This window comes from Lucilia cuprina, chromosome 2 (genome assembly GCF_022045245.1).
Source record: "Lucilia cuprina isolate Lc7/37 chromosome 2, ASM2204524v1, whole genome shotgun sequence".
NCBI lineage: Eukaryota > Metazoa > Arthropoda > Insecta > Diptera > Calliphoridae > Lucilia > Lucilia cuprina.
This window is the reverse complement of record NC_060950.1, coordinates 39,353,842-39,380,198: the sequence shown is the minus strand read 5'-3', so window position 1 is coordinate 39,380,198 and position 26,357 is coordinate 39,353,842. Positions and strand designations below refer to the sequence as shown.

General features: G+C 31.7%; 2 protein-coding genes across 2 annotated transcripts; both read left to right on the top strand.

Annotated features, from left to right (window-relative positions):
• Positions 1 to 13,188: 13,188 nt before the first annotated feature.
• On the top strand, positions 13,189 to 25,000 carry LOC124420803. Its single transcript, XM_046954984.1, has 4 exons — positions 13,189 to 13,499; positions 18,663 to 19,736; positions 24,092 to 24,295; positions 24,513 to 25,000. The coding sequence occupies exons 2-4, from the start codon at positions 18,665 to 18,667 to the stop codon at positions 24,998 to 25,000; spliced, it is 1,764 nt and encodes a 587-aa protein (XP_046810940.1). The 5' UTR covers positions 13,189 to 13,499; positions 18,663 to 18,664.
• LOC124420804 lies at positions 13,478 to 17,259 on the top strand. The gene is made up of 3 exons (XM_046954987.1): positions 13,478 to 13,704; positions 14,209 to 16,311; positions 17,129 to 17,259. The coding sequence occupies exons 2-3, from the start codon at positions 14,256 to 14,258 to the stop codon at positions 17,257 to 17,259; spliced, it is 2,187 nt and encodes a 728-aa protein (XP_046810943.1). The 5' UTR covers positions 13,478 to 13,704; positions 14,209 to 14,255.
• Positions 25,001 to 26,357: the final 1,357 nt, after the last annotated feature.

The following is a 26,357-nucleotide window of genomic DNA, read 5'->3' as shown; positions in this document are numbered from 1 at the left end:
TGTCGTAGTCAATGAGACAAAAATCTTTATAGGCTGGAAATTGAATAATTTTGGATTCAGATCTGTGAATTTTGTAGTCAAATACGATTTTTATTTTTTTCTGTGTGGAAATATGTGAGAACATATAAAAGTTAATTTTTGGTAATTTTTCGTTCCTTTAAAGATACTTCTTGAAATGTTTATAATGTAATTAAGTATGTAGAGCTCTAATTATGTGAGAACCTATAAAAGGGAACTTTTTGGTACTGTTGCGTTCTTCAAAAGCTACTTTTTAAAATTTGTATAATATTGAACCTAGAAACGTAAAATTAAATATGTACGCCTAGGATTATATAAGAACCTATAATGAAGTACTTTTTTCAAATTCATCGCCTTTATTTTGGTCTTTTTTGCACCCCGTGTTTCTGTTAACCCAATTTTTGTTTTTGATCATAACTCTATTAAATAAATAAAAATATGAATTTTACTAACTTTTGGATATTCCGACGTTTAAGAGATGAGAATTGTACATATATTTTTAGTACTTTTTTAAATATAACATTGTTTTTGGTTTATAAACTTAGCCATGCATAATAAATATCCCAGCAAAAAAAATGAGGAAAAAGAAGTAGAATTTTCTCCACAAATAACATACTTGAAGTACTTCCACTTTTGGTGAAAAACCTATGAATTTTACATTAGCGTGTCATTGGAGGGAAGTTGTTCATTTTTGGCAACTATGAACTACATCTAATCTTATTCATAGATGCAATAAAAATCCGATATTTGAATGTCAAAAATAAACAGAATTTGTTCAATGACATGCTTATGTTAATTTCATTGCTTTTTCGCAAAAGTTTGATGTAGTTCGAATATGTTATATGTACTGACTTTTCTACATCTCTTTCCTCACTTTTAACTGGGTTTTTATTTATAAGGAAATATTTGGTTTATAAAAGCGAAAAATATATAATCGCATTTTTAGATGTGATTAAGATGTCGTTTGTAAAATATAATATCAATTATTTTTTGCTGGGATATAATAACGGGGTCCTACTACATTGTTGCAACTTTTTGGAATACGGTTTTTAATTTAATAATGGGGAGGGATTTGATTTCATTCATGAAACATAAAACATGTAGTTTTTTTGAATTTTCGTTCGTCGACTAAAATTAGGAAGTACAACATTGAAAGATTACCACAATTTACAAATTTAATTTTTTTACAAAACATATAAAACGGCTCGCAGGTTATAAGCTAGTTACATATATCTATATTTACTCGAGTATAAGTTTTTTGTATTTAAAAGATATCGAGAACCTGTTCTTAGCTATGTTCTGCTATGGGTAGTCACCTTGACTCTTCGGGTACGGTGCAGAGGCTTAAACATCCTAAGGATGTAAACTAAGAACTACCCTCCCCATATCTCACAGCGCCTGTTATCTATGTAAGAGTGGCTGTGACCATCTTCGGCCACCTTGCGATCACGACCTAGTTAGCGTCTGTTGCTTTTGTTAGGGCAACCAAATCCCACCGTGGTTTAGATACCTTGACGACATAACCGTACCTCTCTAGTGTCTGTTCCATATGTTAAGGGCGGCTGGAAGGTAAAATATGGTTCTGTCAGTAAAAATGTTTTTTAGTCGAAACAAAATCCAGGGTGCGTTTGGCTCATATGAGCGGCAGTGTCTTTTTATACACTACACCACTTTAGTGGGGAAGGTATATTAGGTTTGTGCTGATGTATACCAATCGGCTAGAATCGTTTTTATTTGATTAAGCAATGTCCGTCACCTAACCCCCATACAACAGAACCCCCCGAAAAGGGCTTCTGAGCTCATAGAAATGATAAATATACCTGTATATCGATAAAAAGAGGTACAACCCAAGGCGAATTCAGATAAGGTGGTGGCAGTTCTGCAGCAACAACATTTCCGATGTATTTTGTTTTTGCTTTTGGTTTTCGTAAATGTCAAAAACCATAAGTTCGGCGAATTCATGTGATGAAAAATTTTTGTAAAATGTTTATATTATATTAAAAAGATACAGTTTTTGTTAACTTAAAACCATTAATCATGAAATACGTGTTAGTGTACATTAAATTGTGCCGAGAATAACTTTTATATAGTTTATTTTCAAATGGCGTATTTACCATCATTTCTAAAATCCTGATCTCAGTATAAATTAGTTAACAAAATGAGTTTTAATGTAATATATACCTCCATAATCATGATGGAACAATACGTTTGTAATTTTGTGTGTACAAAAGTAAGTCCGTCTGTCCATACGTACATCTGTTCGTCCGTCTGTGTAAAACATCATATTAATTTCCGACAACATCAAAAAGAAAATCATGTTTATATATTTTTTCATAGTTAACAGATTAATTATTTTATTAAGTGAATTTATCGGTTGCTATTTTTCTAAAGTCATATTTTGAATAATTATTTTATCAACTTAACTAAATTTTTAATCAAAAAATTGTAGGCAATTTTAGAGCTCCAGTTTTTTCTGTGCATGTTTCTAGAATTATAAAATTCAAAATGTACCGGTTAAAAAACTAAAAAGTACCGGTTAAACTGTTTTTCTTTTTTATTTTATACATTTTTTATATGTTAACAAGGAATTCAGTATTTATAATACATTTATGTAATGTATATGGTTTTATATTATAAGAAAACACATTTCCACAAATTATTAGTTTTAAAATCATTTTTATAACAAAAATTTTTAAAATTCATTTTCAATAAAAAATTAACAAAAACAACAAAAAGAGATTGATTTTTTATTTGTTTTTAGTAAAACTCGCTCGCTGAATGTTGAAGTTGGATAGATTGTTAAAAGGCAGTTATATGCATATAGTAGTACATATAGGCGAAACTGAAGTGGTTTTCATTTTAATTAAAATTGAAAAATTAAAAGTTGTACATTTTACCTTTTGAATAACTGTGTTTATTTTTGTGCTTCTACTAATACATTCTCACCAGTTAGGTCTTTGACGGGGGACTTAGGTCCTTGACAATTAGTTTCGCCTATATACTACTATATGGTTATATGTATAAGATTACTAGCTTTTCCGTTCTTTTGTTGCATTTATCCAATCATAAAATCATCATATAATGATGAATGCTTTTTTGTAGTCTTTCTTGGATTTTGTATACTAATTATTGTGCTGTTTAAATCAGAAATTAGAACTATAGAATTATCAATTTCAAAACACTAGAGTTCGCCCCGCGGTCGAAATTCGACCGGAACCATTGAAAGAAAGATTACATACATACATACATACATACATACATACATACATACATACATACATACATACATACATACATATATACATACATATGCTACAAAAACCATATTTTCGTAGTTGAAATGTCTGTCAAAAAATTATTTCAATTGCAATGAGTATATCTTGCTTTGATCAACGTATTCTTTAAGAAGTTTAATGTTTGAAGAAGTATAAAATCTAAGTTTTCAAATTTATTTGAACTTTTTTAAAAGCAAAAACAACGAATATTACTTCTTTCGATTTATTATTCTCTACAAGAATGTTTATTAAAATCTATTCATTCCTGACAGTGAAATTAAGTAAACTATTTTCTTTAATACCGTTTGAGTTCTTCATTTTTTGATTTTTGCTCATTCTCATCCAAGTTTTTCTAAAAACCTCCCAGTTTTAAATTAAGACCTATGTACAATCTGCCAATTCCTCCAGCAATCACCCATGCCCCAGCACTTTTCCTTTGTAGCCTAACATAGGTTATTCATTTATGTCCGTTTTTTAAATGAAGTAAAAAGACTTTTTTGGAATAAAATCACTTTTAATTTTTAAAATCGGATGTTTTAAATAATTGTGTTTTTTTTTTAATTAAATAAATATTTTTCCTAATTGGTTAGAATAACACAAAAAAGTCTTCCTTTCCAATCCTCACATTGCTAAACATGCATATTAGCGATATACTGATTTATTTATTACGGTGAATTATGTTCCGACATGACCAACTAAACTTTCCTACTTATGTTTTTGTCCATCATTAAAATCCCTAAAATCCATAAAAATTAACCAAGATTTTCCCAGGCCAAACACCAATATCCTTTTGTATCACACATCATAATACATCATTATTACATTCACAATTTAGCAAAAACAATAAAATCTTATTTTCAAAATATTATAAAAATCGTATTAAAAACAACAACAAAAATATTACTGCCAAATAGAAAATGAAAACTTCAACAGAGAAGTAACCTGTTTTCACACTCTCCTCTCTTTTTTCTAAAATGAAAAAAAACGTAGTGTTGTTGTTTTGCATTCCGAAAATACTGAACCGATTTTAATCATATGTAGATTCTGCAGTGAGGCTCGCCAATCTGTATTAAACAAAAAAAGAATCAAGAAAATCGGTCAAGTAATAGAGCCGAAATTTAATTAAAAATTCAGATAATAAAAATATGTGGGCATATGTAAAATGAATAAAAATATTAATATTTTTTAAGATTATATGTGACATCACTGGATTATTGTGTTGTTGACTTTTTATGCTTAGTTTGTTTTTTATTCAAGCATACGTACGTACGTGTTTCTATTTAACAACTTTAAATGCTTATAGCTCCCAAACTACTGAACCGATCTTTTTAATATATATTCTGCACATTTGCGAATAATAACTTTAAAATGATATATCTTTGGCCAAAATCGGATGTATACTGTAAGAGTAAAAGGGTTCACAAAAAATCGCTTTGCCTATTAATTATATAGATACTAGAGTTCGCCCCGCGTCCGAAATTCGACCGGAACCATTAAAGGAAAGATTACATACATACATATTATTATCTACAAAAATGTTTATTAAAATCTATCCAAAACTTACAATATGATATTTTCATTTCTGACAGTAAAATTAGTAAACTATTATTTTTAGTACTGTTTGAGTTCTTCATCTTTTGATGTTTGCTCATTCTCATCTAAGTTTTTTTAAACGCCTACCAGTTTTATATTAAGACCTATGTTTAACAATCTGCCAATTCCTCCAGCAATCACCCATGCCCCTTCATGAAAAGTTTGTCGTAAACAATCTCGAACCTTAACTATTCCTTTGTAGCCTACAGAAGTAATTATTTTAACATAGGTTATTAATTTTTTATTTGATTTCAAATTCATTACTTCTCAAGTCATTAAATTTTGCAATTATTGCTATAAGAACTATAAAAACTATAACAGGATTCCATCCCGATCGAAAGTGGATTTATGTAAGTTTTTTTAAATGAAGTAAAACTAATTTTTTGGAATAAACCCACTTTTAATTTTTAAAATCGGATGTTTTAAATAATTGTTTTTTAATATAATAAATATTTTTATTAAATTAATAAAATTTTAGATTGGAATGATATATTGGAACAGGTATATATTATCTTTATAAGAAATAAATGCGTTTTATTTTACTGTCTTTAGTATAAAAAGTCTACCCTTCAGGTTTATGTTGTATAAAATCTCCCATATAACACTCGACAAAGACTTCTTAAAAAATAAATTTTAATGTATTTTAATCGAATTTAATAGTAGATATTATATGAAGTTGTACTACTATAGGCCTTTAAGCAAAGAGCTTTAAGAGTAAATACTAAACCAAATGGGCAGCCATTAACCCAGAAAACATGATTTGTATTTGACCAGTTTCATCTTTTTTCTATTTTTATAAAACATATGTACATATAACCATACAAACTACATTTTTCACTTTACACTAATATTTCTTAAACCGCCTTTTTCAAATTGGTTAGAATAACACAAAAAAGTCTTCCTATCAAATCCTCACAGTGCTTAACATACATATTAGCGATATACTGATTTATTTATTACGGTGAATTATGTCCCGACATGACCAACTAAACTTTCCTACTTATGTTGTAACAGGCTTTGTTTTTGGCCATCATTAAAATCCATAAAGCCATTAAAAACCAACATTTACGTAGAATTATTGTCCCACCAATGTCTTCCAAGGCCAATCACCAACATCCTTTTGTATCACACGTCATAATATATGATTATTACATTCATAAATTAGCAAAATCAATGAAATCTTATTTTCAAAATATTATAAAAATCGTATTTAAAACAACAACAAAAATATCATTGCCAAATAGAAAAAGAAAACATCAACAGAGAAGTAACCTGTTTTCACACTCTTCTCTCTTTTTTCTAAAATGAAAAAAATGCAGTGTTGTTGTTTTGCATTCTTATTTTGTTTTCTATTTTTAAATTCAAGCACATGTTTCTTCATCTAGCTCATTGCATGGAAATAAACGATTATATAATTCCGCAGCAAACTCTTTGGATTCTGCTTTTGTGGAGTATTTCAAAAGGTGGTCATTGATGGAGTATTTTAAAATGAGGTCATTAGTTAGGTGCTTTCCTGAACTTTAGTAAACTATAAGGGTGTTTACTACTTTTATTCTGCGTTCATTAAGTCTTATCATAAACCTGTTACACAATTCTTGTGCATATACAGTTAATCTCAAAAATAAGTATACAGAAATAATGACAATTGGTTTTATTTAAAAAAGGATATTATTTTTTCAAAAATCAAAAAAGTAACATATATATTTATTAAAAACAATTATGATAATTATTATTCACTACTTTTTCCGGGTTATTTTGGTTACTTGAGTTCTCATTTAAGGTGTAGTTAAATAGGTACAAAATTTACGCCACAAAAGTAAGTATACAGATAATTTCAATGTGTATTTGGCTTAATGATAATAACAAAATTCATGAAAATTTTACCTGTTTGAATGTAATTATTTTATAATAAAATATTCTGTACATTATAACATGGAAAAAATTCACTTTTTTCCGAAAAATTGAAATTTTTGGTAATTGATCTGAATATTATTTATAGGAGCATATATTCCTATTTAAGAACATTAAACCCCCGGAGTTTTGGATCGGATATTCAATGATATCCTTAATTTGTTCATTATGATGCATTGCACAGTGGGGCAGAATCGAATTTTTTTGGAAATAAATCTGGCATTTCTAAATGGCTGGTCCGATCGATGAAACCCGCAGATGCCCAGGGACGGCGCTGTGGCGGCCCAAAGTAGGGTACCTAGCACGTGTAAAATTTTTAAACTCGTGCCATTTTTTATATATTTATATTTTCTGAAAGCGCTCGACAAGATCTTGAAAAAACATGCTACTACTTATACTACTTATCTCATATAATATCCGAGTTATAGGCATTTTAAAATTTAGTGATACAAAATTTACCATACCTTGGTCCGCCTTTTTTTGAATACCGGGCGTAATTTTGGACCAAATGGACTCCTGTTAGTTAGACAACAAAATTTCCAATAATAAAAAAAAATCAGATCAATATCATTTACAGATCCAAAAATATACTTTTTTTAATTTAAAAATTCAAAAAATTTTAGATTTGTGCCGTTTTTTTTGGCAAAAATGTGTCTTTACCCTTTTATTAATAAAATAAAATTTTCTTTAAAAAGATATAACAATTTAATAGTTTTCTAAAAGGTATCTTTACGCAGAACGCTTTGGCGTAAAAAACTTGTCCTATTTTTTGAAAATGTTGCCACTGTGTCCTTTCGAATATGACCTATTTTATTATCAAAACTTCAACTTTGGGCGACATGTTCTAAAATCCCAAAGCTGAGATCAGAAAACTGAAAGCAGTTTTAGAAACCTCAATATGATTTCTATTTACTCCAAAAGTATTTCCCAGCCCTGAAAGAAATGTGGATCCTATGGGCAAAAATGTAAAAAATCCCATTTTTGGGATTTTCATTCCTATTTTTGGGAATTGCGGGATGCCCTTTGACTTTTTCAATTTTTTTTGCATTTTCTTATTTGAAATGACAAATTTAACAAGCGTTGAAGATTTCATTGAGTTTTGTTCATAAATAAAGATTTTGTCATATATTACATATATGTTAAATTTCTATAACTATGATTTATATCAAAATTTTAATAGGGTCGCAGATAGCTACAACAATTTAGTCCATATTTATCCCTTAATATCATTTTTTAGTTAGATATGGAAATTCTCGACAAAAAATTTCAAGCCAATATCTCAATTACATTCAAAAATATGTTCATTTAAACCTGTGTCCTTTAATGTCATCTTTTTCATATTTTAGTATTAAGTATGACAGAACATACATTTGGTGTTGAATAAAATATTTGGACAATTTTTAAAAATTATTTAGTTAATTATTAAAGACTATAACATTGTATATACAATAAAAAATTATAATTTTATTATGAGCCATGCACAACAACACCTAAATCACCCCATACCAACCTTTCCCGCCCACCGAAATATAAAACACAATTTAATACAATATCATCAGTTAGTATAATTGCTTTTTTATTTGAACTGTTTATCTTAAACATAATACAATTAATTCTTACAACCTACTTAAATAGTTAATTCCTAACACTACTTATTTTCTATAAAATAATCTGTCATATCGGTACACTTATCCAGAAGGTAATATAAGTCCTTTAAATCTTCCTTGTTTTGAGATGATAGAGTTTCATAACAAACCCATCTTTTTCGCATAGTTAAAAGAACAGGATCAGAAGATCAGAAGAAACTATTAAAAATATCTTATATTCCCCAAATCGATTTCCATTAATTTTATGTTTACTATTCAGTGCCATTAAAATAGTTTTAACTCTTCGAAGCAACTCCTTGTCGATTCCAGTTATTATTGAAGTAATTTCAAAATCACTAAAAAACCTTCTCGCCGTATTACCGTCATTTGAACTACCTCAACTTGGAATGGGTTGTCGATGTTTAATCCCATCTGAACTTTAAATTCTTCTTGGATTCTGCTTTTTTCCGCAGCTCTCAGTTCTTTCAATTCTTGATTATTTTTTGTTGATTTAGTAAGATTCTCTAGCACAGTTTTATATTTGAGGTCGTATGCTGTTTGTAAAAAGTAATCCAAAAATCATATTCTGGCATGAAGTGGTGAAATTCCGAAAGACAGGACTTCTTCATTAATACTTCTGCTTTTGTTTATATTTGAGAATTGCGACTTTTTCTCATTACATATTGAGCATCTCCAGAAGGAAGAAGTTTCTGTTATGGCATTGCTGACCTTTCCATCAATCATTGTTAAGCTTAGCTGATATGATACGTTAATATAGAATTCTTTTATTTTTATGCAAATGGGCTCCAGTGCATTTATTTCATCTTTTAAATATTCCACTATTGTTGTTTTCTTTGACTCCTTTATATATTCAAATCCAATGGGTCTACAAAAATTTTTTGAACCCGGAATTGTATTGATCCATATATCTTCAAATGAATTTCCGATGCTTGACGATGATGGATTAAGGGAATATGAACGAATTCGTAATGGCACTAATGATGACATAAATACACCGTCATATCACCACTTACACATTAAGACAACATCACAGTTATGAATTTTCCGTAGTTGATCTTTTGAAAAGTCTGACATAATTCTTGATGCTGTGTTTTCGAGCAAAGATGATATATCAATACAAGCTTCCACATCATTAACATTTGGTACTTATTTCGACTGAGACCCAGTTCCAACATAAGCGCTATTGCTTCCTCTTCAGTAAAAATTGATTGTGATGTTGGTATACTTTCCACAATTCGCTTAAGTCGTTTTGGTGATACATTAGGAAGAATAGTTGCAATATGTACGGAATCCATAGGTTAGTTTTCCTTTTTCAGCATTTCGTTAAATGTATCAGCAATTTCCTCATTTGATATTGAAAAAAGTTTTTGTGTGACCCTCTTTTTTACCTTGAACATAAGTCTTCGTATGACTTGCAAGGCGCTCCTGTTGATGTGTTGTAAGTTGAGATTTCCGTAGTAGTTTCCATCCAACTACAAAATTTTAATCGAAATTTCTTTTGATTTCCATCCACAGACTTACTTTTTACATCAAAAAGTTTTAAAAAGTTTTAAATTTTTGATATGCCTGTTTTGTCTACTTTTCTACTATATGTAGTTTTTATATAATTTGAAATGTCTTATACACTCCATAAAACGGAACACAACTCTTCGTACTTTAATGTAATCTTTATTGAGAAGTTTACTTATATACCAATTTTTGTCATTTCCGATACAGGTATTCCAAAGTAAAAAATTACGAATTGTCTACCTATTAACACTTAGGACTATACTTATTACTATAAACTGTAATTCAGTCATTGATATTTCTTATTATATTATATTTTTACCTATATGATCATAAACGAAACAGAACGAAATGATCTGTCCAAAAAATTGAGGTAAAAAATAGTTATAAATTTCTGAAAATTTAAGCATAATAGGATCTTTCAATTATAAGGATAAGCAAACAAATAGAAAATAGGTAAATATAAGATTTAAATATGTTCTGTCATATTTAATACTAAAATATGAAAAAGATGAAATTAAAGGATACAGGTTTAAATGAACATATTTTTGAATGTAATTGAGATATTGGCTTGAAATATTTTGTAAAGGGTCGAGAATTTCCATATCTAACTAAAAAATTATATTGAGGAATAAATATGGACTAAATTGTTGTATCTATCTGCGACCCTATTAAAATTTTGATATAAATCATAGTTTTAGAAATTAAACAAATATGTAATATATGACAAAATCTTTATTTATGAACAAAATTCAATGAAATTTTCAACGCTTGTTAAATTTGTCATTTCAAATAAGAAAATGCAAAAAAAAAAATGAAAAGGTCAAAGGGCATCCTGCAATTCCCAAAAATAGGAATGAAAATCCCAAAAATGGGATTTTTTACATTTTTCCCCATAGGGTCCACATTTCTTTCAGGGCTGGGAAATACTTTTGGAGTAAATAGAAAACATATTGAGGTTTCCAAAACTGCTTTCAGTTTTCTGATCCAAGCTTTGGGATTTTAGAACATGTCGCCCAAAATTGAAGATTTGATAAAAAAGGTCATATTCGGAAGGTCGCAGTGGCAACATTTTCAAAAAATAGGACAAGTTTTTTACGCCAAAGCTTTCTGCGTAAAGATACCTTTTAGAAAACTATAAAATTGTTATATGTTCTTAAAGAAAATTTTATTTTATTAATAAAAGAGTTAAGACACATTTTTGGCAAAAAAAAAACGGCAAAAATATAAAATTTTTTGAATTTTTAAATTGAAAAACGTATATTTTTGAATCTGTAAATGATATTGATTATGATATTGTCTAACTAACAGGAAAAAATTGAGTCCATTTGGTCCAAAATTACGCCCGGTATTCAAAAAAGGCGCACCAAGGTATCGTAAATTTTGCATCACTAAATTTGTAAATGCCTATAACTTTGTATTTGGATGAAAAACAAAAAAATGGCACGAGTTTAAAAATTTTACATGTCCTAGGTAACCTACTTTGATGATTTTTATATTAAATCAGGCTTAATTGGTGGTATGAATACGAATTGAACAATTTTGAACACGGATACATCTAAATTTGTTGCTAGAACAAATAAAATGTCCGATCCATAAAACATGGTTATTGTATCGAGTATATCAAGATATGATTGGTAGCATTATTGTATGCTTTGGAAATCGGAGTATTTGGAAAACCTGTTTAAATTAAAGAAAATATATAGAATTATCCAAATTTTAAAGTTTATGTTGTAAGCCTTAAGAAATCGGAGTTAAATTTCGGGTTTTTAAGAACGTACTGTGTTCAAAATAGCCAAATCCATGCATATAACATGAATTTCGAAATAACAACTCTTTTCAAAAGTTAAAAATTATATTTCCAATGCATCATTTGGAGGGTTCAATGACCACCAGATTCACAATCCGGGGTCTAAAGTGGAAAAAAATCGTAGAAATGAGAAAAAACTTTTCTACTAATTAATTCCGGAGCCAATCGTCCCAAATTTCAAGATTTCGGAACTAAAAATAAAAAAATATTTTATTAAAAAGTAATTATACAAGTACATTTTTCTTAAATTTTGTTAATATCATTAAACCAAATATTTACTGAAATGATCTGTATACTTACTTTTGTGACGTAAATTTTGTACCTAACTTTAACTTAAGCTTAAATGAGAACTGAAAGAACCAAAATATGAAGAAAAAAAGTAGTGAATAATAATTATCATAATTGTTTTTAATAAATAAATCTGTTACTTTCTTGTTTTTTTGCAAAAATAATATGTTTTTTTTTAATAAAACCAATCGTCAGTATTTCTGTATGCTCATTTTTGTGATTAACTGTATGTATTAAAGAAAATTCTAGCAAATCATGATTTACACATTTCCATAATTACATGATAATGAATTCTATCTGTGTTTAGTATTTCTGTATGCTCATTTTTGTGATTAACTGTATGTATTAAAGCAAATTCTAGCAAATCATGATTTACACATTTCCATAATTACATGATAATGAATTCTATCTGTGTTTAACATCGGTTATTAACATTAACTCTTTACCGCCTTGGTTTTTAACAAAATATTGGAGCCCTTTTTAGTTTTCATTCGATTTATTGAAACTCTTTACATATTTGCGTAATTTTGTCGGCTTTTTATATATGTATATATGTTTATTGTACATATGTATATGTATTATATAAAATAAGGTAATTAAAAAAACCGGTTCGAAACCGGTCGGTTTTTAATGTTAAAAAACACGGTAAACCGGTTTTCGGTTTCAATTTTTGAATGCTCATTATTTAATCTATACTTTATATTCTTTAATTTAATTTTCCTAGGTTCTATATTATAATAAAAACTTAAAACAAGTAAGAGTGATATGTTCGGCTGTGCCGAATCTTATATACCCTTCACCATAGTTTTTTTTTAAATTTAACATCTTTTATAAATTTTAAATTTTTTCCCGACTACATTATTATTACATCAAAAGCTAAACAAAAAGAACAACAACAAGTAAGAGTGCTATATTCGGCTATATATCCTTCACCATAGTGTATTTTAAACATCTTTTATAAATTTTAAATTTTTTCCTGACTACATTATTATTACATCAAAAGCTAAACAAAAAGAACAACAACAACAACGCTAAACGAAATAAAACACAAAACACACAAGGCATCTAAACCAGCAGACATCTAAACATACAAGTTAACAACGGTGTTGGCACTGCCAACAAAATCATTTCTGCAATATAAGCTCTTTTCATACACGCGTATCCGCTCTAAGTAATTACAAATTGATTTCTTGCAATAACCATCTTGCTTGATCAGCGTTTATATCGTCGCGCATGTTGGTGCAATATGATAAATGAACCAAGGTGCCAACAAGTGTGGCCGACGAACGTCAGTCTTGGCTGAGACATCGAACGGAGCGATTATTAGTTAATTAATCATTATTTAAATTTAAATTAATAAAATTAATTGTAATATTATATTATATTTTTCCTTGTGAGTTTCATTTATCAGGCGCAGTTGGAGCGCCTTAATATTTTTTTAAAATACACCACTTAGAAAACCTTAAGTGGCGCCCGAGCAGGGACCTACTAGTAAGTAGTCCTTATAATAAAATTTCTGCGATCTCTACGGAGCACTCCAGAAATATAACAAAAAAGTATAACTTAAATAAAGTGATTTCTGCGATCTCTACGGAGCCCTCCAGAAATATAACAAAAAAATTAATAATAATAATTGTCCTATCTCCTCCTTCGCCAACCTGGTATTCCTGGTGGTTTAAAAACAAAAAGTACCACAGAAGGTTACCGGAGCGAAAGTGAAGTAACCGTACCCTAGTAGGAATCCACGATTATAAAAGTGGATATCTAAACGGGAACCATACGGAGCTTCCGCGGGGAGAAAAAGGTTTTCTTAAGTGGATAAAGATAAAAGATAAAATAATAAAAAAGATAAAAGATTAAATGAAATAAATTAAAGAATAAAAATCTAAAAGAAAGAACCTAAAATATTTATAAATTGAAAAAAGAAAAAATTAGATAAAAGATTAAAAAAGAAAAAATTAAATGAAATAAATTAAAGAATAAAAATCTAAAGTGTAAAATTATCAGAAGAAATAAATAAAAAATTAAATATTTCTGAAAAATTTAAATTTAAAAAAAATATATATAAAAATTATTTTTGTATTCATGAAAAGAATTAAAAATAATATATAAAAAATATTGAAAAATAGAAATAAGATTATTTAAAAAGAGAAACAAATTTAAAGTGAAGTGTATGTGAAAACGATTAAGGATCTACTCTGTCAAATATACAGGTGAGTGAAGTTTTCTTATTTTTGTCATCACAAAATGGAAGAGTTAAAATCAACAGTAACTACCTTGACGGGAGCCATAAATCGTTTTATGGAACAGATCAAGGTAGTAGAGAATAGGATAAGTAATGTTGAGACCTGTCTTAGTAACGATGCACTAGGTCAGGTTCTGAGTAGGTTAGAACGTCTTGAAAATAGTCAGGCTGCCGCAACATGTTCCGTGGTTCTTGATGATAGTCCTCTTCAACGGCCACGCACAGAAAGTGATTTGAAAGATATTAGTCGTCTCCCCGATAGTGTAAAAGAATTGAGGTCCTTTGAAGGAAATCCAACGCAATACATTTCATGGGTGCATTCTGTCGAGACAGTGTTAAAGGATTTTGTGATAGTTAAAGAAAAACCAATTTACCGTGCTATCCTACAAAGCGTTCGCCAGAAAATCATTGGCGCTGCAGATACAGCATTGATTTCGTACAATGTATTTGATAGCGATTGGGCGGAAATAAAAAGAATTTTGTCACTTCATTACGCTGATAAGCGGGATGTTCAAACCTTGGAACACCAGCTAAATCAGCTGTCACAGGGATCTTCAACGGTTGACGAGTTTTATTCTACGATAAACCGCCAACTATCTTTGATTATTAACAAACTCAAAACGGAATCATATAGTGTGGAAATAATCAGGGCTCTGGTGGAAACATACCGGAACAGATCGCTCGATATCTTCATACGCGGGCTAATGCCAGAGCTTTCACGTATGATTATTATCCAGCGACCGACAACACTTCCTGAAGCATATTCTGCTTGCCTAGAGCTACAGAATTTGACGATGAGGAACAATATCCTGTACACCAAAGCTCAGGATTTATCATGCGCAAGTACAGGGCATGGTTCTGGACCTTCAAGGCCACCAAAGTCATTTCCCATGCGATCGGGATGGCAATCGCAGAATTCTCGTCCTAAAAATTGGCAGCATAATCCTACTAATAATTTTTCAAGCTCAAGAGCGAATGCGTACACCCCTAACAAACCAGACATACCCCCGCGGTATCCGGCGATTAAATATGAGCCTATGGAGACTGATAGGTCAATACAATCACGCCGGGTTAACTATATTAACAATCCAAGAACGACAAGAAAAAGAGCTGCTTCAGAAATACATATAATTAATAAGCAACCTAGAAGAAAATTTTATGGGGGAAGGCCCTCAAGCCCACCCTATATAGAATATAATTCTACAGCTGGAGATGTTTTATGTTTCCTGATCGACACTGGTTCTAATAAGAACTTTTGTAGTCCGCGCTTATCAAAAGGTAGCATACCTTTAGAAAAGCCAATAAGTGTAAAATCGGTGGGAGGAAATGTAAATATTGAACGGAAGGTTGTAGGATCATTTTTTAAATTTGTAGGGATAGATGAACCAATCCACTTTTATGTCTTACCAGAATTGAAAACATTTGATGGAATTATTGGAGATGACACCCTTAAAGAGTTAGGTGCTTTAGTTGATAGAAAGAAAAATATTTTAGTTTTAAAGAATCATTTTCAGATCCCACTAAAAGAAAAAGTCACAATAGAGTCAAATTATATCTTAGATGATGAATACATACCAAAAATTAGAATTAGAATAGAAAGTCTTATAACCAAATATAAACCACTTTTCGGACCACTAGATGGAAGCGAACTGGCATCCTCAAATGTGCAAGCAGAAATTAGAACAACTACAGAAGAACCAATTTACACCAAGAGTTACCCTTACCCAGTTTGTATGAGGGAAGAAGTAGAAAGACAAATAACAGAATTACTTTCAGAAGGAGTCATAAGACCTTCTAAAAGCCCATATAACTCTCCTATTTGGGTCGTCCTTAAGAAGCCAAAACCAAATGGAGAGAAACAGTACAGAATGGTAGTTGATTTCAAGCGCTTAAACTCTGTAACCATTCCGGATACTTACCCAATTCCAGATATAACATCCACTTTAGCTAGTCTAGGGAAAGCGAAATACTTTACTACGATCGATCTCACATCAGGGTTCCACCAAATAGCAATGAAACCAAGGGACATACAAAAAACAGCGTTTTCAACAGCAAATGGTAAATTTGAATTTTTAAGATTGCCTTTCGGGTTAAAAAATGCCCCAGCCATTTTTCAAAGAATGATAGATGATGTCCTCCGTGAATACATAGGAAAAATTTGCTATGTATATATCGATGACATCATCGTGATTGGAAAAGATATTGAAGACCATTTGAGGAACGTTGATACCATATTTGCGAAGCTAGATGCAGCTAAATTAAAAGTCAACCTTGACAAAACGCACTTTATGAAAACTGAGGTAGAATTTCTGGGGTATATTGTGGGTTCTGAGGGAATCAAACCAGATCCCTCAAAGGTCAAATCTATTGAAAAACTGATACCTCCAACAAACCTGAAGGAACTGAAAAGTTTTTTAGGAATGACTTCTTACTACAGAAGATTCATCCGAGATTACGCCAAAGTCGCGAAACCTCTTACAAATCTCACTAGAGGGGCACATGCACAAATAAAAGCGGGCCAGTCAAAAAAGGTACCGATTACTTTAAGCAATGAGTCCCTAAAATCCTTCAATGCTTTAAAGTCATTGTTAACAACAGCGGAACTCCTGTCTTTTCCAGATTTTGAAAAACCTTTCAATCTAACAACGGATGCATCTAATACTGCATTAGGTGCCGTATTGTCTCAGGATGAAATTGGGAAGGATAGGCCCATAGCATATATTTCTCGGTCACTCAACAAAACCGAGGAAAACTATGCTACTAATGAAATAACCACGAGTTGATTTATAAACCTGGTAAATCAAACCACGTGGCGATGCCCTTTCGAGATTGAAAACTAACTCAAATCACTTATATCATTCCACAACTGATACAGCAAGTGAGGGAATGGATGTAGGTTCCGATGACACTCTAACTGCATCAGAGGGCCGAGATGATGACGAACTTTCATCAGGGGCAACAGTTCATAGTGCTGAGCGTGACGCTTCGGACTTAATACCACATTAGAAGTACCTATTAATGTTTTCAAAAATCAAATTATTATAAAAATTGGAATAGATATGTTAGCAGTTGAGGAGCCACATCGTGGATATACAAGACACTTTATATCCTCAAAAGAGTGGTCCGAAGAGGCACTTATTGCCATACTAAAAGAAAAACTTAGACCTAATATTATAAACGGCATTAAAATACCTGAAAGTCTTCTTGGGATTATGCAAGAAATTTATATTGATCATTTTTCTAGATATAAGATTAGAATTACACAAAAACTGGTTACTGACATTACTTCAAAGGAGCGTCAATTTGAAATAATCGAAGCCGAACACAGAAGAGCACATCGCAATTCCAAAGAAAATAGGGAACAAATTTTAGAACAATTCTATTTTCCGCAAATGCATGCTAGTATTAGGAAGTACGTTGCCAACTGTGATGTATGTAACCGGTGCAAGTATGATAGAAAACCTCCACATATACATCACCAAGAAACTCCTGATCCTAAATACCCGTGTGAAATTCTTCACATGGACATTATGGAAATTCAAGGGCAGAAGTTTATTACCTGTATAGATAAATTTACAAAATTCGCTAAGTTTTTTGCCATTAAGGATAGATCTCTAGTTCAAATAAGAAAAAAAAATAGTTAAAGTTTTACATTATTTTACAGTACCTAAAATTCTTGTTACTGATAATGAGCGTAGTTTTTTAAGTCCTTTAATTGAATACTTCATTAAGACACTAGGTATTAAATTATACCTTACCCCTACACAACGGAGCGAGGTTAATGGACAAGTTGAGAGAATGCACTCAACAATTATTGAAATATACAGATGCCTGAGAAGTGAATATACAGACCTATCAGTGAAGGAATTAATTGAAATCTGTGTTGATAGGTATAATAATACTATCCATTCTACGACAAGAAGAAGGCCTCGTGACTTATTTTTTAATAGATTTGTAGGAGCGAATTTTGAAAGACTTTTATCCGTACAGAACAAAGTAAATCGAGATCTCAGGCATCTGCTTAAAAGAAATATGGCAGTTCGCACTACAAGGATGAACAAAAAAAGACAAAGTCCAAAAAAATATCGAAAGGGTGATAGAATTTATGTACATATTAAAACTATTAAAGGAAAAAACAAAGCACTTTACAAAAAAGAAATCGTTGAAAAAGATAATACGGTGACAGTGATGACAAAAAACGGAAGAAAAATTCACAAAGAACACATAAAAAATTTAAATGGGCAAAGTCCAAAGAAAAATTCAATTTAATAATTATATACAGAGAGATCCTTCTTCGTCACAAAAAAAAAAAGGGATGGGTACTTTTTATACTATACAAAATAAGATATTTTTATATTACTTTTTTATTAACGCTATTTTATTATTTACACTATGAAGTCTACTTTTAGCCATGCTCTTCAAACAACTTTATTTCATTGCATTCAACCTGGTTGCTTTTGCAAGTGGTATACAAATCTATCAGTACAGAACACCCCTGGTTTCGTTAAAACAAGGTAATGGATGGATTATTGACGGCCACTTCAAACTGATACACGTCATCGATTTGCAGAAGTATATAGAAATGACGGCCGATATATCATCCACCGTTCAAAAGCACATCCCGCCAAGTAGAAACAAGGAATTCATATTGCATCACATGTTGCAGATACAAGAGCGCCTGAGCGAACTAACTAATGAAAAACGAAGAACATGTAAATCAATTGATTGGATTGGTTCTGCCTGGAAATGGGTGGCTGGAAACCCTGATGCGACAGATTGGAATACCATACTTAAGAGCCAAGAAAGTATCATCGCAAATAATAATGAGCAGTATAAAATAAACAAAGAGCTTCATCAGACAATGAATCAAGCTGTAGAAAAGATTAATGAGCTAATCGTGAGACTAAACAATATAACTAGCGGTAAAGACCTTGCCTTTGTTGAGCAAAGTACCATCAATGAGATAATTATTTTGAAAGATGAGATAAATGAAATTGTCAGAGCGTGCCAGATGGCCAAAAGTGGGATAATAAACACCAACTTATTAGATCAAGCTGAAATAAACAGAATAATTGACGAGTTGGAAACGCTACCTTATAGTAATGCAATAGAAGCAGTGGAACATGGAATGCCTTCCGTCTACACGAACGGTTCACTCCTATTATATATCCTTTCAATACCAAAACTTGGGGAAAACGTATATAACTTACTCCTAACAAGAGCTACTATTAATGAAGGAAGGCAAATCGATCTACAGTTCAACAAAATCCTAATAAATGCAGCTGAAATCTATGGTATTATTGATAACTGTCTCTCAATTAACAACTCCACGGTATGCAAAGGATCATCTGTAACTAGACTGAAGGAGGACGATTGCCTTAATCGGATCCTAAGGGGTGGAGCAGCAAAATGTAGATACAGACTTACTCTAGAAGAGATTTTTGAGGTGTTGGACGAGGATGTAACAAATTTCAAAGGTCTATGTAACAAATTTCAAAGGTCTTGTTGAATCCAACGGTACAACTACTTTCTTAAATGGAACTTACCTGCTTCAACTTTCTAATGAGTCAGTGGTAATTCGAAATCACACCTACTCGAGTAGCTTTATTATGAGGACCCAAGCCTTACCGCCTGTATTTGCAAATATTACACACGATGATCTGTTGCTGGACATCAAGTACGTTCATGAAATTAGCCTCAACAATTTAAACCGAATAGATCAATTGGGTACGAAATTTAATAGCTCAATTGGCATTAACGTCATGATCATTGGATCTATGGTAGTGTGCATTGGCTGGCTAAGGTATCAATAAACAAGAAAATTAAATCTCCCGAAAGTACACTTTCAGTTATCAACCACAGACCACCAGATTTGCGGGACTCAGATATTTAAGGAGGGAGGAGTTAACAACGGTGTTGGCACTGCCAACAAAATCATTTCTGCAATATAAGCTCTTTTCATACACGCGTATCCGCTCTAATTACAAATTGATTTCTTGCAATAACCATCTTGCTTGATCAGCGTTTATATCGTCGCGCATGTTGGTGCAATATGATAAATGAACCAAGGTGCCAACAAGTGTGGCCGACGAACGTCAGTCTTGGCTGAGACATCGAACGGAGCGATTATTAGTTAATTAATCATTATTTAAATTTAAATTAATAAAATTAATTGTAATATTATATTATATTTTTCCTTGTGAGTTTCATTTATCAGGCGCAGTTGGAGCGCCTTAATATTTTTTTAAAATACACCACTTAGAAAACCTTAACTTACATAACGAAAAACACAGAAAAACAAAAACAAGAATAACAACGCAACGCCAACAGCATCCAAACCAAGGGTGCCCAAGCCCTATGCGCTTGGTACTCTTTTGTTTTTGTAAATGCGCTTAGCTATAGACAGTGTGTTTTCTATACACTTATATGCGCTTAACCTTAGCAATACATTGTTGTTGTTCTTAAAAGTATACAAGCAAGAGTAAAACAACAACACTTTCGTATTCATTGCTGGTAAACATTTACGAGACGTAGATTTTGTTTTTGTTTATCGTAAAAAAATTGTTTTAAAATGCACTTGGAAAAAATTTGTGTTAGTTTTTAATTTCAAACTTACATTATTCGCATAAAAAAATATTGTACAATAATTCACAATCTACTCTTATATAATTAAAAACGTTTTAAATACTTTTTCTATTCATTAAAAAATATATTTGCAAAACAAAAGGAAAAATTATTTTATTTTAACAAAAAATGTAAATCATATTTTTTTTGCTGTGTATATTGGATTTCAAACATACAAAAAAATACACAGCTGAATAAAACCAAATACATCTACACACACACATGTAAATCTTTTTCTATATTCAGTGTTCTTGTTGTTTTTATAACAATTTTTTGATGAAATTTTCAGAGGTTGTCTCGGATTTTTGTTCATATCTCCGTTATTTACCGACCGATTTTGCTGATTTTAAATAGCGATCTTCTCGAAAGCATGTCTAGTTTAGTTTTATTTAATTTTAAATTTTTCTTCGACTATATTATTATTACACCAAAAGCAAAACAAAATGAAATGAACAACAAAGCTAAACGAAATAAAAAACAAAATACACAAGGCATCTAAAACAACAGACATCTAAAAACACATAACGAAAAACAAAATAAACAAGTAATATTTCTATATTCGGCTGTGCCGAATCTTATATACCCTTCAACAAGTATGTTTTAAAAAACAGTTTTTATTTATTTTGTATCTCTGCACACATAACATACACACAAACAAATATAAACTGTAGCAGAAAGAAATATTAACCGTTGTACTGTAATACAGCAACAAACATACAAAAAAATACACAGCTGAATAAAACCAAATACATCTCCACACGCACATGTACATCTTTTTCTAATATATAGTGTTGTTGTTGTTTTTTTAACAGAGCATGAAAAAAATGTGGCTTTTTTGATGAAATTTTCAGAGGTTGTCTCGGATTTTTGCTCATATCTCCGCTATTTATAGACCGACTTTGCTGATTTTAAATAGCGAACTTCTCGAAAGCATGTCTAACTGAATTATTGAAGATTCGGGTCTCGCCGATATCTGGGGACCTCTAAAAACTGATTTCAACAGACAGACAGACGGACATGGCTTAATCGACTCCGCTATCTATAAGGATCCAGAATATATATACTTTATAGGGTCGGAAAATTATATTATAGAAATTACAAACGGAATGACAAACTTATATATACCCTTCTCACGAAGGTGAAGGGTATAACAACGCAATAAAACCAACCTACATCCAAATATACGAACAGAATTTACAAAAACAAAATACACAACTCAATGACGCCAACAGCATACAAAACGATGTACACACACGTGTACATCTTTTTCTAATATACAGTGTTGTTGTTGTTGCTTATTTAACAAAGCATGAAAAAATGTGACATTTTTTGATATCATTTTCAGAGGTTGTCTCAGTTTTTTACTCATATCTCCGTTACTTATCGACCGATTTACTTGATTTTAAATAGCGATCTTCGAAAGCATGTCTAACAGAATTATTGAAGATTCGGATCTCGCCGATATCTGGGGTCCTCTAAAAACTGATTTCAACAGACAGATAGACAGACGGACATGGCTTAATCGACTCCGTTATCTATAAGGATCCAGAATATTACAAACGGAATGACAAACTTATATATATCCTTCTCACGAAGATGAAGGGTATAATAAATACCGGTCGAAGGATGAAAAAGTACTAAAATGTTCTTTTAATAAAAATTATTTATTCCGGGCTCTACTTGCTCAATTTCATGTTTCTAGGTTTAAACTAATAGAAAACCTGTGTAGAGCGAAAAAGTACCAAAAAGTTCCTTTATTATTGATTTCAAGTATATACAAAAACAAGTAAGAGTGCTATATTCGGCTGTGCCGAATCTTATATACCCTTCACCATAGTGTGAAGGGGGGAGTTTTCCCGTTTTTCCTACCGAGCGCGTCCCCGGGTGGCGGATAGGGGGTGGTGATGGACCATCTGTCCTCCCCCAGTTTTAGTTTGACTCAAGCTGAGGGAAGGATCATTTTTTAAATTTGTAGGGATAGATGAACCAATCCACTTTTATGTCTTACCAGAATTGAAAACATTTGATGGAATTATTGGAGATGACACCCTTAAAGAGTTAGGTGCTTTAGTTGATAGAAGGGAAAATGTTTTAGTTTTAAAGAATCATTTTCAGATAAAAGAAAAAGTCACAATAGAGTCAAATTATATCTTAGATGATGAATACATACCAAAAATTAGAATTAGAATAGAAAATCTTATAACCAAATATAAACCACTTTTCGGACCACTAGATGGAAGCGAACTGGCATCCTCAAATGTGCAAGCTGAAATTAGAACAACTACAGAAGAACCAATTTACACCAAGAGTTACCCTTACCCAGTTTGTATGAGGGAAGAAGTAGAAAGACAAATAACAGAATTACTTTCAGAAGGAGTCATAAGACCTTCTAAAAGCCCATATAACTCTCCTATTTGGGTCGTCCCTAAGAAGCCAAAACCAAATGGAGAGAAACAGTACAGAATGGTAGTTGATTTCAAGCGCTTAAACTCTGTAACCATTCCGGATACTTACCCAATTCCAGATATAACATCCACTTTAGCTAGTCTAGGGAAAGCGAAATACTTTACTACGATCGATCTCACATCAGGGTTCCACCAAATAGCAATGAAACCAAGGGACATACAAAAAACAGCGTTTTCAACAGCAAATAATAAATTTGAATTTTTAAGATTGCCTTTCGGGTTAAAAAATGCCCCAGCCATTTTTCAAAGAATGATAGATGATGTCCTCCGTGAATACATAGGAAAAATTTGCTATGTATATATCGATGACATCATCGTGATTGGAAAAGATATTGAAGACCATTTGAAGAACGTTGATACCATATTTGCGAAGCTAGATGCAGCTAAATTAAAAGTCAACCTTGACAAAACGCACTTTATGAAAACTGAGGTAGAATTTCTGGGGTATATTGTGGGTTCTGAGGGAATCAAACCAGATCCCTCAAAGGTCAAATCTATTGAAAAACTGATACCTCCAACAAACCTGAAGGAACTGAAAAGTTTTTTAGGAATGACTTCTTACTACAGAAGATTCATCCGAGATTACGCCAAAGTCGCGAAACCTCTTACAAATCTCACTAGAGGGGCACATGCACAAATAAAAGCGGGCCAGTCAAAAAAGGTACCGATTACTTTAAGCAGTGAGTCCCTAAAATCCTTCAATGCTTTAAAGTCATTGTTAACAACAGCGGAACTCCTGTCTTTTCCAGATTTTGAAAAACCTTTCAATCTAACAACGGATGCATCTAATACTGCATTAGGTGCCGTATTGTCTCAGGGTGAAATTGGGAAGGATAGGCCCATAGCATATATTTCTCGGTCACTCAACAAAACCGAGGAAAACTATGCTACTAATGAAAAGGAGATGTTGGCCATTGTATGGGCTTTAGACAATCTCAGAAATTACTTCTATGGTGCCAAAAAAAATCAGAATCTATACTGATCATCATCCTCTGACGTTTGCATTAGGGAATAGAAACTTTAATGCTAAACTGAAGAGATGGAAGGCACGTATAGAGGAATATAACCACGAGTTGATTTAGAAACCTGGTAAATCAAACCACGTGGCTGATGCCCTTTCGAGATTGAAAACTAACTCAAATCACTTATATCATTCCACAACTGATACAGCAAGTGAGGGAATGGATGTAGGTTCCGATGACACTCTAACTGCATCAGAGGGCCGAGATGATGACGAACTTTCATCAGGGGCAACAGTTCATAGTGCTGAGCGTGACGCTTCGGACTTAATACCACATGTAGAAGTACCTATTAATGTTTTCAAAAATCAAATTATTATAAAAATTGGAATAGATATGTTAGCAGTTGAGGAGCCACATCGTGAATATACAAGACACTTTATATCCTCAAAAGAGTGGTCCGAAGAGGCACTTATTGCCATACTAAAAGAAAAACTTAGACCTAATATTATAAACGGCATTAAAATACCTGAAAGTCTTCTTGGGATTATGCAAGAAATTTATATTGATCATTTTTCTAGATATAAGATTAGAATTACACAAAAACTGGTTACTGACATTACTTCAAAGGAGCGTCAATTTGAAATAATCGAAGCCGAACACAGAAGAGCAATTCCATCGCAATTCCAAAGAAAATAGGGAACAAATTTTAGAACAATTCTATTTTCCGCAAATGCATGCTAGTATTAGGAAGTACGTTGCCAACTGTGATATATGTAACCGGTGCAAGTATGATAGGAAACCTCCACATATACATCACCAAGAAACTCCTGATCCTAAATACCCGTGTGAAATTCTTCATATGGACATTATGGAAATTCAAGGGCAGATGTTTATTACCTGTATAGATAAATTTACAAAATTCGCTAAGTTTTTTGCCATTAAGGATAGATCTCTAGTTCAAATAAGAAAAAAAATAGTTAAAGTTTTACATTATTTTACAGTACCTAAAATTCTTGTTACTGATAATGAGCGTAGTTTTTTAAGTCCTTTAATTGAAAACTTCATTAAGACACTAGGTATTAAATTATACCTTACCCCTACACAACGGAGCGAGGTTAATGGACAAGTTGAGAGAATGCACTCAACAATCATTGAAATGTACAGATGCCTGAGAAGTGAATATACAGACCTATCAGTGAAGGAATTAATTGAAATCTGTGTTGATAGGTATAATAATACTATCCATTCTACGACAAGAAGAAGGCCTCGTGACATATTTTTAATAGATTTGTAGGAGCCAATTTTGAAAGAGATCGAGATCTCAGGCATCTGCTTAAAAGAAATATGGCAGTTCGCACTACAAGGATGAACAATAAAAGACAAAGTCCAAAAAAAATATCAAAAGGGTGAAAGAATTTATGTACATATTAAAACTATTAAAGGAAAAAAACAAAGCACTTTACAAAAAAGAAATCGTTGAAAAAGATAATAGGGTGACAGTGATGACAAAAAGCGGAAGAAAAATTCACAAAGAACACATAAAAAATTTAAATGGGCAAAGTCCAAAGAAAAATTCAATTTAATAATTATATACAGAGAGATCCTTCTTCGTCACAAAAAAAAGGGGGATGGGTACTTTTATACTATACAAAATAAGATATTTTTATATTACTTTTTTATTAACGCTATTTTATTATTTACACTATGAAGTCTACTTTTAGCCATGCTCTTCAAACAACTTTATTTCATTGCATTCAACCTGGTTGCTTTTGCAAGTGGTATACAAATCTATCAGTACAGAACACCCCTGGTTTCGTTAAAACAAGGTAATGGATGGATTATTGACGGCCACTTCAAACTGATACACGTCATCGATTTGCAGAAGTATATAGAAATGACGGCCGATATATCATCCACCGTTCAAAAGCACATTACGCCAAGTAGAAAGGAATTCATATTGCATCACATGTTGCAGATACAAGAGCGCCTGAGCGAACTAACTAATGAAAAACGAAGAACACGTAAATCAATTGATTGGATTGGTTCTGCCTGG